This window comes from Contarinia nasturtii, unplaced genomic scaffold (genome assembly GCF_009176525.2).
Source record: "Contarinia nasturtii isolate CC-2019 unplaced genomic scaffold, AAFC_CNas_1.1 Cnas_scaffold_3449, whole genome shotgun sequence".
Classification (NCBI taxonomy): domain Eukaryota; kingdom Metazoa; phylum Arthropoda; class Insecta; order Diptera; family Cecidomyiidae; genus Contarinia; species Contarinia nasturtii.
In genome coordinates, this window is record NW_022200749.1 from 18243 (window position 1) to 33201 (window position 14959).

Below are 14959 nucleotides of genomic sequence, written 5' to 3' on the forward strand. Positions count from 1 at the left end.
GGTCAAGTTAAAAGTTTCAAAATCAAAGAAAATTGACGTTACTTCTGGAACGGCCCAACGTTACTCCATTGTTCATCATGGGCAACATTGTTCATCATGTTTGTCATCGATTTACCGTTTGCTTTAAATGATCCATGCATTTTATCATTTGCTGATAATGCGAAACTGTCGAAATGCATCAGGTCATATAGTGATTGTGACGCATTACAAGAAAATTTGAATCAAGTAAAAAATAATAAATATGAATAAAAAATAGGCAACGAAATTATTGAGAGACCAAACGTAATCAAGGATCTAAGAGTGCTGCTTGATAAACATTGAATTTCAAATCACACATTGAATGCATTGTGGCTGGAGCAAAGTCACGCTTGGCTTGGATTAAAATATTTGGCAGAGAGTTTGTTGACATATGGATTAATAATAATAATTAATTAAGAATAATTGATTAAGATAATTAATTAAATAGTTAATTACTAATTTAATTGATTTGGAAGTAAAATTAACGAAATTAAAACTAAGAATTGAAAACTATTTAAAGCAAACAAGATAAAACCAGAATATTTGTAAATAGACAAGAACAACATTTGTAAAGCAATATGAACAAAAATTAATAATATATCTCAAAAATGCTTGATAAAATTTTTATGGATTATATTATAAGTGAAAAACACTTCTTTGAAAGTTCCCACTGTGACGTAATACTGCACATCAAATCTATAAATGATCTGATTTAAATTTTCAGTGACGCTTGCAATCAAATACACAAACAATTTTTATATTGCGTTGCCTCTTGGGCATTATCACAATGAAATTTTCATTTTTAATTTTCTAAGAATGAGAGAGGCAACGCAATACAAAAATGCTGGTGGTCAGCCAAATACACGTTTTTTCCAATTTTGACCAATTTTGAAAAAATTTGGTTTTAAAGAATGTGCACATTGGTTCAAAATTGGGTGCTCTTTCGATCTATGATAAAAAAAAAAATCGTTATTCACACATTTTTTTTAACAAAATTACGATTTTCATCGATTTTTCCCCATTTTACTTTTCCGCACACACCTAGTGTGAAAGGGGAAAGTATTGCAATGGGTCAAAATTTACGAAACCTCAAAAACATGTTTTCTGGACGTTTCTGAGGTCAGAGAACCCGAATCAGGCCGTTTTGAGCATGGTTGGTGTGGGTCTGTTCCACGTTGTCCGCCGTACGATGAGCGGTGCACAGACGTAGTTTTATGTCTTCTTCTTCTTCTCGACTACGCGTACATCACTTTTACTTATAGCGTTACTCCAAAGTAGCCCTGTTACTTACAGCGTTAAGTGAAATATCTATTCTTTGTAAATTCATGAAAATAGTATTTACAACACATTTATTGTATTTATATTGAAAATTATTTTTTATCAATTTTAGTTTATTATATTTATTACTTGTCTTTAAAATATGAACTCATTTAAATTTTCAATGAATCCATAATTGAATTTCAATGAACAGATGTGATTACTCCTAAATTGCACATAATACACTTTGTGTGAAAACAAAGTATCATTCAATTTCTAGGTTATGTATTACGTTGTGTTTTTCGGGTTACTCCTGAATTGCATTAATTTTTAATATTTATTGAATAATGCTTGTTTTTATTTTTTCACCATTCGTTCTGTGGACATCATTGCAATTTGTTTTAGGAATAATGTCTTTACCATTCAATGCAAAAATGTTCTACGTACAGCACATTTTTTATCATATTTGTTCTCCCCGTAGCACATTTTGCATAGAATGGTTTGATACTTCGCTTGCACACAAAGTATAAATATTGTGTGCAATTTAGGAGTTATCATATCTGCTCTATATGGAAATTCATATTTGTTCATATTTTATACACAAGTATTAAATATGATTAAAAGAAATTAGTAAAAAATATAAATTCAAATAAAAATTTAGAAAATGTGTTGTAAATATTATTTACATGAATTTACATTAAAAAAAAAGCATTTCAATTAGGCGAGTATTTATGGTCGTACTCTGTGTGACATATTAAAGTATGAATCAGTACGCGTACGTCATTTGGATTCGTAGTGCTCTCTGTGCACCGCTTATGCCGTACGCAAAATTTGTCCATCGATTATCTCACCCCCCAGAAAAGTTATTTAAAATCTGACTGTACAGGATGATTGGGGGTCCCGAGGAATAGAAATCATTAGATTTTGAGCGATTTTGGTTGATGGAAAAAAATGTTATGCCTGGAGTGATACCTATGAAAAAGAGTCCAATTTTCGTCCAAAAGTCATACTTAATGTAGACTTAAACACTCAAAAATATGTATTGGGGGGTTTTTTGGCACGAGAAAACCGAATCCGAGGTTAATTTTGAGATACAATCAATTTTTGATACAGTTTCCTTGAAAAAATCACAAAAAAATTGAATTTTTGTATTGGAGCCATGCCTGTATGCTACCTTAATGACGTGAAACTTTGCACAGACTATTTTTTGCATAAAAAAATAACATTCTGAAAGTTTGATGAGATTTTAATCAAAATTAGGAGTACCTCCCATACAACAATTTCAATTTTTGGTTCAAAAAGGAATATTTTGTATGGGAGGTACTCGTTGAAATTTCTCCAAACTTTTCGAATGTTATTTTTTTGTGAAAAAAATAACCCGTACAAAGTTTCACGTGCTTACGATACCATACAGGTATGATTCCCATACAAAAATCCATTTTGTTTTACTTTTGTATGAAAAGTGTTTCAAAAATAATGTTTATGGCGAAATTAACGTCAGATATATTTTTTTATAGTGTTTTATAGAAAATAGAATTCTTTCAAATGTCGTACGTCAAATGGGTTCATCATGAAGTGTGAAAAATCTTTTCCGAGTACTTCTGCTATTAAATAAAAGAATATTTCGATGCCGAACACATTTTTTGGCCTCAAACTTAACGCCGCTTGAAAGGCTTGAAAAATCGAACAAATATTATTTTGAAATAGCTTAATAGAATACGCATCTACCACCGTGCGGAAAAGTTCGTCTTACTCTTGTAAGACTCTATTTTAATAGTATAGTCATAAATGGATTAAACCATCTCCACTGAATTTTTTTCAAAATTTCTTCGCTGTATGCTCAAGGGGCTGTATGCTCAATGTCTTGCCAAAGAGCCAAAAATGACGTATTTTTGTTGAAAAACACCCCGTGTACCCTATTCGAGGAATAATCCAAAAGTCGAAAATTTTCGAAAAAAACTTTTTTTACGTTGGACAAAAAAATTGGTTCGTTACGAATTTTCCCAGATATGAAACACACACCAAAACATCACAAATTTGGTCCCCAACAAACGCTCAGTTTTCCACCAGAAAACTAATGCTGTAATTTTTTTAATTTTGGTCGGTGTGAAAAAAGTCATGGTCATTTTTCCAAAAAAACAACACATGCAGCGCCATCTAGGGATCATTTTGGAAATTTTCTCCAATCTGACTTCAGATCTGGATAGCTGAGGTTCGACCTTTCCAACGACATATAGATCATTACCTCACCTTTCATATGCACAGAAAGTAGGCCATTCGATGAAAAACTGAAAGAACCTAGACCCCAGGCACTTGCGCGACGAAATCGAAAAATTCGAAGAGACACGTATGCTCAGTTTTCCATCTAATTTCGAATAAAATCGGTCTCCGGCGATTTATCAAAAAGTACGGAAAAAAATTTGCCGACACATAAACAAACCATTTCAAGAATTTCGTGTTTTTCGTAAGATTTTTTGACATGATCATATCTCGGACACTTTTCGATCGACTCCAACAATTTTTTTTTTCAACACTATCTACCCGAACTCCAGTTTCCGAATATGCCATTTTTCGGAAATTTGTTTCTGGTTTGGGTGGTCAAAAATGGACAAAACCAAAAATTTACCCTTTTTTTCGAAGCGCCGACTAGCGGTCAAATTTCGATTTTGCGGATTCTTAATTTGCTGCCCGAGCACTACTAAAATATGCAAAAACCCTTTTCCAATTTCTTTACAGTATATATAGAGTGAATATGTATTTTTATATCACATATAAATATGTGTATATGTATGTTGGTATTGCGCCACTTGGAGGACTGCCGTCCCCTGTGATATTTATTTATATTTCAATAAACCACCAAGGCGTTAATAATAATAATAACTGCAGCGAACAGCGTTCCTTCGCCTTGGTGGCTTATTGAAAATAATATAATTAAACAAATATAATATAATTTGATTTTTATCAAGCATTTTTGAGAGAGATAATGAAAAATTATTGTTTCTTTCCTTTCATGTAAATAATATAAATTTCATAAATTAATTTTACAACTGCATATAATTTCTATAATCCATTTTTAATTTTCTATTCTCAGTTTGACTATTGATAAATTTACTTCGAAATGAATTAAATTTTTATCAATGTTTGGCATTTTTTTGGAATAAAAATCGTTGCATATAATTTATTGGTTCATATTTTGTGTAATCATTTCTCCTAATTGGTAAAGGTGGTACGAAAAATGCATAACAAAATTGGGGAAATGCATACCAAAATCGGAAAAATGAAAACTAAAAATGGAAAAATGCATACCAAAATTGGAAAACGCGCATGACAAAAACGTTCAAAATTGGAAAAACGCATTCCAAAAATGGAAAAATGCAATCCAAAATTGGAAAAATCTAAAAAAAATATAACGGAGTGTAAACTAACTCTATTATCAACCAAATTCATGTTAAAATACACTATCTGATCGAATAATTAACATCTTCTTTCTTTTTTTACTGTGTAAAGTTTCGAAAAAGGTGAAATACAAAAAAAAACTGATAAAATTATTGGTGACAGGCATGAGAAGTTCTCACTGAGAACTCGTTCATTTTTTATTTCACTCCAAAGTTTGAAATTCATACCCCTTATCTCCTTTTTAATTTAATTCATTCATCTTTCGTTTTTTTCGTAAGGGAATAATTTAATTTAATTTGGCTCAGGGACAGGCATGGCTTCCATACAAAAATCGATTTTTATTTTTTGAATTTTTTTTATGAAAAGTGTGTCGAAAATTATTTGTATCGCAAAATTAACGTCATATTCGATTTTCTCGTACCAAAAAACCCCCAAATACATATTTTTGAGAGTTTAAGAATACATTAAATATCACTTTTGAAAGAAAAATTGAATTTTTCCATGGATGTCCATGGGCATCACACCAGACATGACACTTCACTCTATCAACCAAAGTCACTCAAAATCTAATGGTGTCTATTCCTCGGCACCTCCAATCATCCTGTGAAGCCAGGTTTTGAATACGTGTTAACTAATTTTTGCGTACAGGGTACATACATTCGGACATCGAAAAAACGACTGATTCGTGTTCCCTGGCTCCGAAAACACCCAGAAAACACGTTTTTAATGGGTGTTAATTTTTCAGTGTTTGGTTAAGATATCTGAAATGAATCAAGATACTTTTGAGATAGTATCTCAATTTTCCGAAATTCATCTAGATATTTTCAAGATTTTCATCTTATCTTTTTGAGGCACATCTTTAGTTTAGGGACACTTTAATTGGAGCGATGTTTTGTTTCTTTTTTGTATGTTATGAGTAGTTGGGAGTCTGGTCATGTGTTATCTGTGGTGCGATTTTAGATTTTTTATTTTATAAAAAAAAAATTTGGTTCATTTATTCCTCAGTGAAATTGTATGCAAAAAGTGTATTTGCCTTCCACCGATGAGTATAGAATGGATATTGCATCTTAAAATTTAATAGCATCATATCTGTGTGGCGCACGCATCTCATGTTGTTTATTGCGCATTAGAAATTTGATTCCGTTACGATTTGTCAACAACAGTCGGAATCAGCATCCCATCCCCTCCCATCACCCCCAAAGGGGGTCCCTTACAAAATTCACGAAAATTTCGAAACATACCCCGAAATTGGGTCCCCCATTTAACCCCAAAACTAATTACATATTCGGATTCCTCGTGAAAAATTACCTATAGACTCCATACATTCCCAATCTCTCTGGACCTATGTTTAACTCCTTCTAACTTGAACCTTTAATTGGGGGAAAATGGGGTATTCACCCCTTATGACTAAACTGGGCCTATGTGATTCTTCCTATGAAAGTTGCGCATACCAATATAGTTTCTATTGCCATATAGTTTTGATTGCCAGTTCGAAGGGCAAGGGTTCATTTTTATATTATTCTGACCCCCGCCCTACGAATTGGGCAAAATGGTCCTCTTGTATTTTCAAGTCGCTGTCTTATATCATATAGAATGTTTATAATTCTTTCATATCGTGAATCTGGAGACCATATTACATATTTTTTCAAGTGGCCATCGAGATATGACACCAAATTTGAAAAATAGTTCCACCTTATTGGACATACATTTTGGACCAGATTGAACAACTCCATCATGGTCTTCCTATTAAAAGTGGATTAAAATGTTGAGTTTGAAATACCTTCTTCAGATTCTTCTACCCAAATTTAAGGGGGTGTGGAATTTTTGAAGTTAGTTTTACTCGTGGTTCGAATGATAAGGTTAATAGTTAATAATTAAAAATATTAAAGCGAAAGAATAATGACGAAAGAAATTTTTTAGGACCTGCTCTCCAAGTCCCTCCACTCCATGGGGGTCGGTTGTCGTATACAGATCGACATAAAGTGCCGAAAACATAGTTTTGTGAAAATAAAGGGTTCGCTAATGGGCTAGTAAAGGCAGAAGGCCACCTCTATTGTCAAAAATTCATCGGAACACAAAATAATGAAATACAAAGTTGTTCAGAATGACGAGAGACATTTTTAGGACCCCTTCCCTCCAAGTCCCTCCACCCCCAGGAGGGTCGGGGATCATGGCCCCTCAAGGTATGATTTTTTCGGCTTGAAACCTCGAAATTCAGAATCAGCATGCCAAAATACCCTAGAATTGGCTGGGGTGAGAACAATATAAAAATTAACCCTTGCCCTCCGAACTGGGTCATTCAGGGCAGCCAATCCTATATGCCAATGGAAACTACATTGATATGCGTAACTTTCATGGGAAGAGACTGAAATGCCCAGTTCAGTCATAAGGGGTGATAATTTTTCAAGTTTGGATTGAATTTCATTGATAGCCCTGGCATTCAACAATTTGAAACATTGAAATGAAGAAAAGAAATAAAATATTTTCGAGAAAATTTGTCGTACTGCAAACGCATCAATCGAACTAAACCAATTATATATTATTAACCCTCCTAGGTATAGTAACGGTCTATTAGACCGAAAACTTAAAAAAAATATCATAAAATGGAAATGCGTCGACCGATTGGCATCAAATTTTCGCCTTTTTACGAGAATAATGGATAAATATTGAAAATAACATTTAAAATCCTGAAACTGTTCTGTAAAAAAAAAAAAATCCAGAAAGACGAAAATCCTAACTTGATCGTATAGTTACGGTCTCTTAGACCGTCCATACAAAATGTATGGGAAACACATAATCAAGCATTTTCACAAATCAAGTTGGTGAAAATTTATGATATCCGTTTAATAAAAATGAAAAACTAAATTGTCAAGAAAAATCAATTTGAATCTTGTTTATCGCGTACATAATATTATTATTTCAACAAAATGTCTGTCAGAAAAAAATCGATCTGAAGTCTACAATAGCACAAAAGGCGGTGTGGATGTTTTGGATCAAACTAGGGATCAAATGTGCCATTCAAACTCATGTCAACTTGGAACCAATCGATGGCCATTTCCATTCTTCATGAATCTCATCAACGTATGTGGTGTTGCAGCATTTGTTCTTTACAACACAAGTCACGATATCACGCATGAACAGTATGCATTTCAACGCAAGACATTTTTGATCGAATTGTATGAAGGTTTAGTTTACGATCATATCTCACGGCGAACAGCGCGTGGCATGAATGCATCTAATCAGTCGGCTTTCAAAGAAGTTCGTGAGCATTTGATGGGTCAAGAGGAACAAGAAGCGCCAGTTACACCACGACAACGACGTGCATGTCATTTATGTCCAAGTTCAATCAATCGTAAAACCAAAACATGTTGCGACAAATGCAATAAAAATGTATGCGGCGAACATTCGAAAATCACTGTTGTGTGTGCAAAATGCGAGAAAAAAACGCTCTCATGTAAATTCAAATGATGATTCAAATTAATTATTTTCTTGAAATCTTTTCAATTTTTAACTTTCAAACCTTTTTCAATGTTTTTATTTAAAAAAAATGCAAAAATTTGAAAAAATGTGTGATTTTGTTTTGGTTTTTGTTTGGTTTCCCTGTATTTTGTATGAACGGTCTAATAGACCGTAACTATACTATATTGTTTTTATTTCGAACTATACCTAGGAGGGTTAAATATAAAAATGCAAATGGCGGATGGTGTTGTCGCAATTAAACTGGTCCAGTTCACATATTATTTTACTACTCTCGTTCGTTTTAATTTTTTAGTTAAGCTAAGTTAAATTAAATTAAAATAAAAATTGGAATCAAAGCTCAAAAATGTAAAAAAATTTTTTTTTTTGAAAAAATCGTAATTTACATTTTACAATCCAACCGTTTCATCTATTTTGCTAATTTGATACCTTGAGTAACATTTTTCATTTTTGTGTGACATTTGTCATTTCTGTGTAACAAAAGTTTTCTCCCTCTGAACCCCCAGAGCACAGCTTGTACCTTGAGAATTGGGTTAAAAAGTCGAAAAATCGAATTTTTTCACAATTGCACCCGATTTCAGGGTACAAGGGGTGCTCTGGGGGTTCAGAGGGCATGGTGTTCTAAGAGTAATTTTTCGTGAGGAAAAGGTTTTTGATCCCATTTCTGCCATTGCCATGATTTTGGGGTCATTTTTAGCCCAAGGAAAGGTCATTGACCCTTCTTCTGGTGATAATTTTTTTTGTCTCTTCAAGGGCTTCAACTTTGCATAAGAAAGTATTCTAATATTTTGCGTCGTTCAAAAGATATAGATGACCGTATATGACTTTCAAGCGGCGTTAAGTTCGGGACCAAAAAATATGTTCAAACCTTGGCATCGAAATATTCTTCACACTTTCATGATGAGCCCATTTGTATGACATTTGAAAGTATTCTATTTTCTAACAAATCACTATAAAAAAATATATCTGACGTTAATTTTGCCTTAAAAATTATTTTTGATACACTTTTCATACAAAAGTCACAAGACCATATGTCAATTTGGCGAAAAAAATTCGATGCAAAAAGTGTTTTTTTGAACCCATCTACCATATTCAATAGGAAATTTGAAGAAAAAAAAATATCCACTAGGGATGTTTACTGGTTAGTTTTTTTTAGTTTCTAATTTTAGTGTACATTGTACAAAAAAAAAACGAACGAAAATATAATATATAGTTTCATCCATATAAAAATGTATTGGTAATTCTTTTAATAGGGAAGAATCGACAAGGACACTTTCTCACTAATATTCTACCATTAACTTCTAGTATGCTCTGATTTAAAAACTCCTCAAATTTAAAAAAGTAAAGAAATTTTCTCTCTTTAGTCCAAATTTTTGAAACAAATGCAATCTTTGTTGAAGAGTTCTAACGAAAAACTTCCGTTTCAATATATCCAATACAAAACGTAGCAATCAAGAAAGTGTATGGTTGGTACCAGAGTTAAAAATGTATTTACCCATGTTAAAGTTGTTAAAGATGGAGACGGTGGTAATGATAATGGTCTTTCTTTTGATTCAGTTAAAGCAACTTGTAAGTGTTCAAATTTACGCCCACGCAAGAATCGCTCTAAAGTTAACCAAACTGCTATATCTGTATTTCGAAGAACTTCAACTATGAAATGAAAATCAGTATGAATAAATATTAAAAATCATTGTTTAGCAAAACTTACCTGCTTGGTGATTTGTTACTCCAGCTAATGTTTTTCCATCGACTGCCACAATACGATCGTTAATTTGAATCTTACCACTCATTTCCGCTGCACTGCCTTCAATTATACTTTTTACGAATATGCCTACAATGACAAGAAAAAATGCAATCATGTGAAAATTTTTAAAAATTTATCTAGAAAAACATAAGAGAATAGGAGGGAAATTATAAAGAAAATCTTCTAGAATTTGTTTGACCTTAATCAATCGTTTTTTTATACAGAGCCATCGATTTTTTAAACAAAAATGTCAAATATCTTGATATTTTTGGTTATGCAATCAAAACATGAATTCCGAACCTTTTTCAAAATGTTTTGAAGCAGTTTTTTGCATTTGCATCCAAAAGAAAAAAGATTGCAAAATACATTAAAAAGTCAAGTGGGATCGTAAACAAGTGGATCCAGCAGTATAAGCGTGAAAAAAATGTGAACGATCAGTCCAATGTTAAGCCAAACCGAGCTTCCTCGCCAAAGCAAGATAAACGGATAGTCAAGATGTTTGATCAAAATCCAGGTATGTCGTTGAGCCAAGGCGTTGAACGGCTACGTTGCCTTAAAATAGAGGTCTCGCGCTCTACTAAAAAGTAAAGTTTAGATGTGGCCGGTGTTCGTTATCGTAGTACAGTGAAAAAACCACTTTTGACAGAAAACCAGAAGAAAAAACGCTTTTATCGACCGATTGGAGCAAAGTTATATACACTGACGAGTCATTCTTTTCGCTGGTGAATAGACTGCCCATGCCTAGTCTAGAGCCGAAAAGAGAGTGGTCGTTCGCACGTTAAAGCATCCGCAAAAGGTCCATGTTTATGGTTGCTTCTGGTTTGCTGGTTTTGGAAAGTTGACTGTATTCAAGGGGATGAACCAACTTTATTCATCGACACTGTTACTCACCGCCAAGAAGTTCTATGGCAACGGCAATTTGAATTGGCCTCTACTAGAAGATAATGATCCAAAAAACAAACGTCGTCTCTGCACCGCTTGGAAAGAGGAAAATGGAATAAAACAAATGATCTGGCCACGACAGTCACCCGATTTCAATCCAATCGAAAATGGCAAATCCTTACCTTCTACCTTAGAATCGATATTTTTCTCATCCGCGTTTTTTCACAAATTTTGGACCAAAAAAGTGTAAATTCGACCCCTCAATTCTAACAAAGTCGATTTTATACTTTTTTGGTCCAAAATTTGTGAAAAAACGTGGATGAGAAAAATATCGATTCTAAAGTAATTTTTCATGCTGATTCTGAATTTCGGGGTTTCAGGTCAGAAAATTCATATCTTGGGGGGTTTTTGACCCCCCGACCCCCTTAGGGGGTGGGGGTACTTGGAGGGCAGATATCCTAAAAAAATTCTCTCGTCATTCTGAACAACTTTGTAGTACATTATATTTTGATCCGATGAACTTTTGAAAAATTACATCTGTGGTGTGTGGTATGAATATTTTTTTATCTTTGACTTGGGGCTTAAATTGATAAAATTTTCAAGACAACATATGCAGTCTTTTTCGAAAAAATGCCCGTTATGTGTGCGGCCAACTGTCAATTTTTGGTTTTTGGCCAATTTGGCCGACCCCTCATGAAATTTTTAAGTCGCAATTGGCACCACTCGAGAGCTTACTTTAAGACCTTTCCAACGAATATGCATACGAGTATGTCCTGGTTATGTCAAGTCTAGGTCCCACAGCGACCGTATGAAATAATGGCCATTTTTGCATGACCTTTTGCATAGTTTGCCATTTATACTAACATTTTTGTAGATTTCTTTTAATTTCATTTGTGACTAACCGCATGCACCTCTCCCGACGATAGTCCACCTTCTGGCCTCGTGGGATTCGGTATTTTATCGATCTTATGCGAGGAGAATATCAAACATATAGTTATTTGTTGTTAAAATTTCATATTTCATACATCTAGACTTTTTTGTGAAATTTCGAATTTTGGTACATTTGGCCAATTTTTGGTGGAATAGTCATCCAAAACGGTCGATAATTTATTCATTCGCGGCTAAAGGCCTTCCAGGCTAGAATTTGGAAATTACGTGTATATATAGCGAGTTCGACTTTTCAACACACTAATGTGGTTTCGTCACTCGCGAGAACTGCCGTCCGCTGTGATATGCATACAATAAAAGAACATGTAAAATTTTGGCCAAACATTTTTGTAGATTTCAAAGAGAAAAATTAAATTTAATGTTAAAATGTTAAAATATGTTGCGTTGCCTCTCTCATTCTTAGAAAATTAAAAATGAAAATGTCATTGTGATAATGCCCAAGAGCAGTGATGTGTAAAGATACTATCTAAAGCTTAGATAACAAATAAGATATTTTAAAAGTTTAAAAATTCTATCTAGATAAGATAAAAGATCTCGTTATCTTTATCTTATCTTGCAGTATCTTCTGGTTTTTTCATACAAAAATAGCGAAAATTACGTTTAGATAAGATAAGATATATTGGTAAAGTATCTGGAAAAATCAGATAATTTTCAAAAGTATCTTAAAAACCTCAGATAAAGTATCTTTGCCCATCACTGCCCAAGAGGCAACGCAATATAAAAATTGTTTGTGTATTTGATTGCAAGCGTCACTGAAAATTTATATCAGATCATTTTCAGATTTGATGTGCAGTATTGCGTCACAGTGAGAACTTCCAAAGAAGTGTTTTTTTATATATACCAGAGAGATCTTCTTCTTCGCAAACATAACCTGCTACGGTTATGCCCAATCCGTATACATTTTTCCGCAATTCAACATCATATTTTTCAGTTTCGGGGAGAGAAATATATGAGTCGATTATCGGCCCGTTTGCTGAACAAGGCGAAATCAGTTCAAAACTACTTTGTTCTGATGTCAAATCGTTGTGCAAAGTGACCACCTCTATCTAAAAATATAATTATTGAGAATTCGATGAAAATTTCATAAAATAATGGTAATTTTTCCGTCGTCTTACGTGTGGAATTATTAGTTGATCAACATCAATAAAATCATTTGAAAATGGTATTGATGTTTGAATTAATTGACGTTCTAATTCTACTGGATCTGTTAAAATTTTTGTAGGTATTATTGGTGCATGAGTGGCTAATGATCGATATTCTGATGATGTGGTCTCAACTGGTCTAGCAACTACAATTCGAACCTGAGGGCCAGTTTGTCGCAGTACAGTTGCTACTTGCTCTGAACTAAATCCACGAAGATTCACATTACCAATTTGAAGTACATGATCACCGCACTGCAAACGTCCGTCACGTGCACTTACCTTTTTTTGTTAAAGTAATACAAAACATAAATTGAAAGTTTCACCAATTAAAAACATCCGAATTGTGTTATCACTTACACCACCGGGTACCAGAGCTACAAAAAAAAGGTTTGATAAATGAAAAGTTTTTAATTTTTAATAGAAATGAATAAACATTATATTAAAATTATTTTATCATATCAGTAATTTGAACAATGACGATTGTTACTAGTAATCGTAATATTTATTTAAGTCGCAATAATAATTTATTATTGTTATTCCAATCAAAAGCCAGATCCAACCTATGCCACAACAACGGAAATAACAAAACCACAACTAAAGTAGAAACCAAATATGAATGGGTGAGAATAATAGTGACTTTACGTCCAAAATTCCACGTAGTGAAAATTTCCATAAGATGGAGACGGCTTTAAAAAATTAAATTTTTTTTAATAATCGTGAAATAATTGTGGAAGAGAAACCTGATAAGTATTTCTCAAAAGTTGTAATAATCAATATGTATGCATTTTGCATTGAAGCGGCTTCTAATATAATAACGAAATATGCCTTAATAACAATCAATCGTCATGTTTTCAAGGCCAAAACATATTTACAAAAGTATGTAATCTTAATAACATTCTTATTATCTCAAGATAATAACATTCTTGATTCGGAAATTTTGATAGAAGCCGCTTTAAATTTTGATTATAAATTTTATTGCACTTTAAAATATGCCATCATTCTATTTTTTTAAACACTTGTAACTTGCCTTTTATCACAACTCCAGTGCTCTTACCACCAACTAATATGAAGCCGAGACCGTTTCCGTCGTTGGTCAAATCGATTATTTCAACTTGAGACCACTCCTGAAAAAGAGAGTAAAGAATATTTTTAGTTCAGCTCCCATTTAAATTTATTTCAATTACTAACCGTACTGAGAACCATTTTCTAGTATTTCTAAATTTCTGTTGACTCTATTGTTTTAGCAACATTAAACTTATACATAATATAAAAAAATCGCTTTTCAAACACGTTTGTGGAACATTTTTGTATAAAAAACATTTGAAGAATGACTTTTGATTCAAAATGATATGATTTGAATAACTTATGCAATTCACAATAGATTTCCATTAAATTATCAAAAATACGTGAATCTAATGATTAACTGGAAACTTCAAGTTTATTAATTTAGTAACATAGTTTAATCAATTTTTCGAATTTACGTCCTATTCGATACACATATACGTGTGTTTCCTTTTTCTTACATATATAATATAACTATATGCATAAGCATGTGCTTTTTTATTGTGTGAAAAAAAGGAGAATTATAGGAGAGAACAAGAGGGAATGTCAAAATTGCGCAAGGAAAAATACTGGACTGCGCCAAATATTGTACCAGGTAAATTTGTAAAAGCAAATATTGAAAGTACAATATATATCAAAGCTTATGCTAATTTGGTTTCCTTTGACATATTTTATCAATTTTTTTTTGAAGAATACTGTTGTTCTGTAGAATTCTTTCTTGTTGTTTTCGCCGATTAATAGATGCACTCGATATGCGGGATGCACAACTTGCATGTGGTATTTCGTTTTTCAAAGTATTAATGGATTGAGGACGTTGGGCCAGAATCTTGTTAAGAAGAATATAATTTTCTCGTTCGATTTCTCGCATTTTTTCGTTAGTAAATGTGAAACTCCGTCTGTTATAACACAAAAAATCACATTTGTTACTTACATAATGTATAGAATAAATCTAATTTATTTTCATGCATTCTTTTTCTAATCGTATACATATTGTTGTAAACCAAACACCAGAAAAATATGCATTGAGGAATGA

General features: G+C 32.9%; 1 protein-coding gene across 2 annotated transcripts in view; it reads right to left on the bottom strand.

Moving 5' to 3' along the window:
* LOC116350063 (patj homolog) overlaps positions 1 to 14554 on the bottom strand; it is a 28510-nt gene extending 13956 nt beyond the window's left edge. For both annotated transcript variants that reach the window (XM_031781789.1, XM_031781788.1), the window contains exons 1-7: positions 14053 to 14554; positions 13892 to 13988; positions 13222 to 13238; positions 12838 to 13143; positions 12564 to 12768; positions 9857 to 9979; positions 9644 to 9798 (exon numbers count right to left, since the gene is read on the bottom strand). In XM_031781789.1, coding sequence (XP_031637649.1) covers positions 9644 to 9798; positions 9857 to 9979; positions 12564 to 12768; positions 12838 to 13143; positions 13222 to 13238; positions 13892 to 13988; positions 14053 to 14067 — 918 coding nt within the window. In that variant the 5' untranslated portion in view covers positions 14068 to 14554. The remainder of the gene's footprint in view (positions 1 to 9643; positions 9799 to 9856; positions 9980 to 12563; positions 12769 to 12837; positions 13144 to 13221; positions 13239 to 13891; positions 13989 to 14052) is intronic.
* Positions 14555 to 14959: the final 405 nt, after the last annotated feature.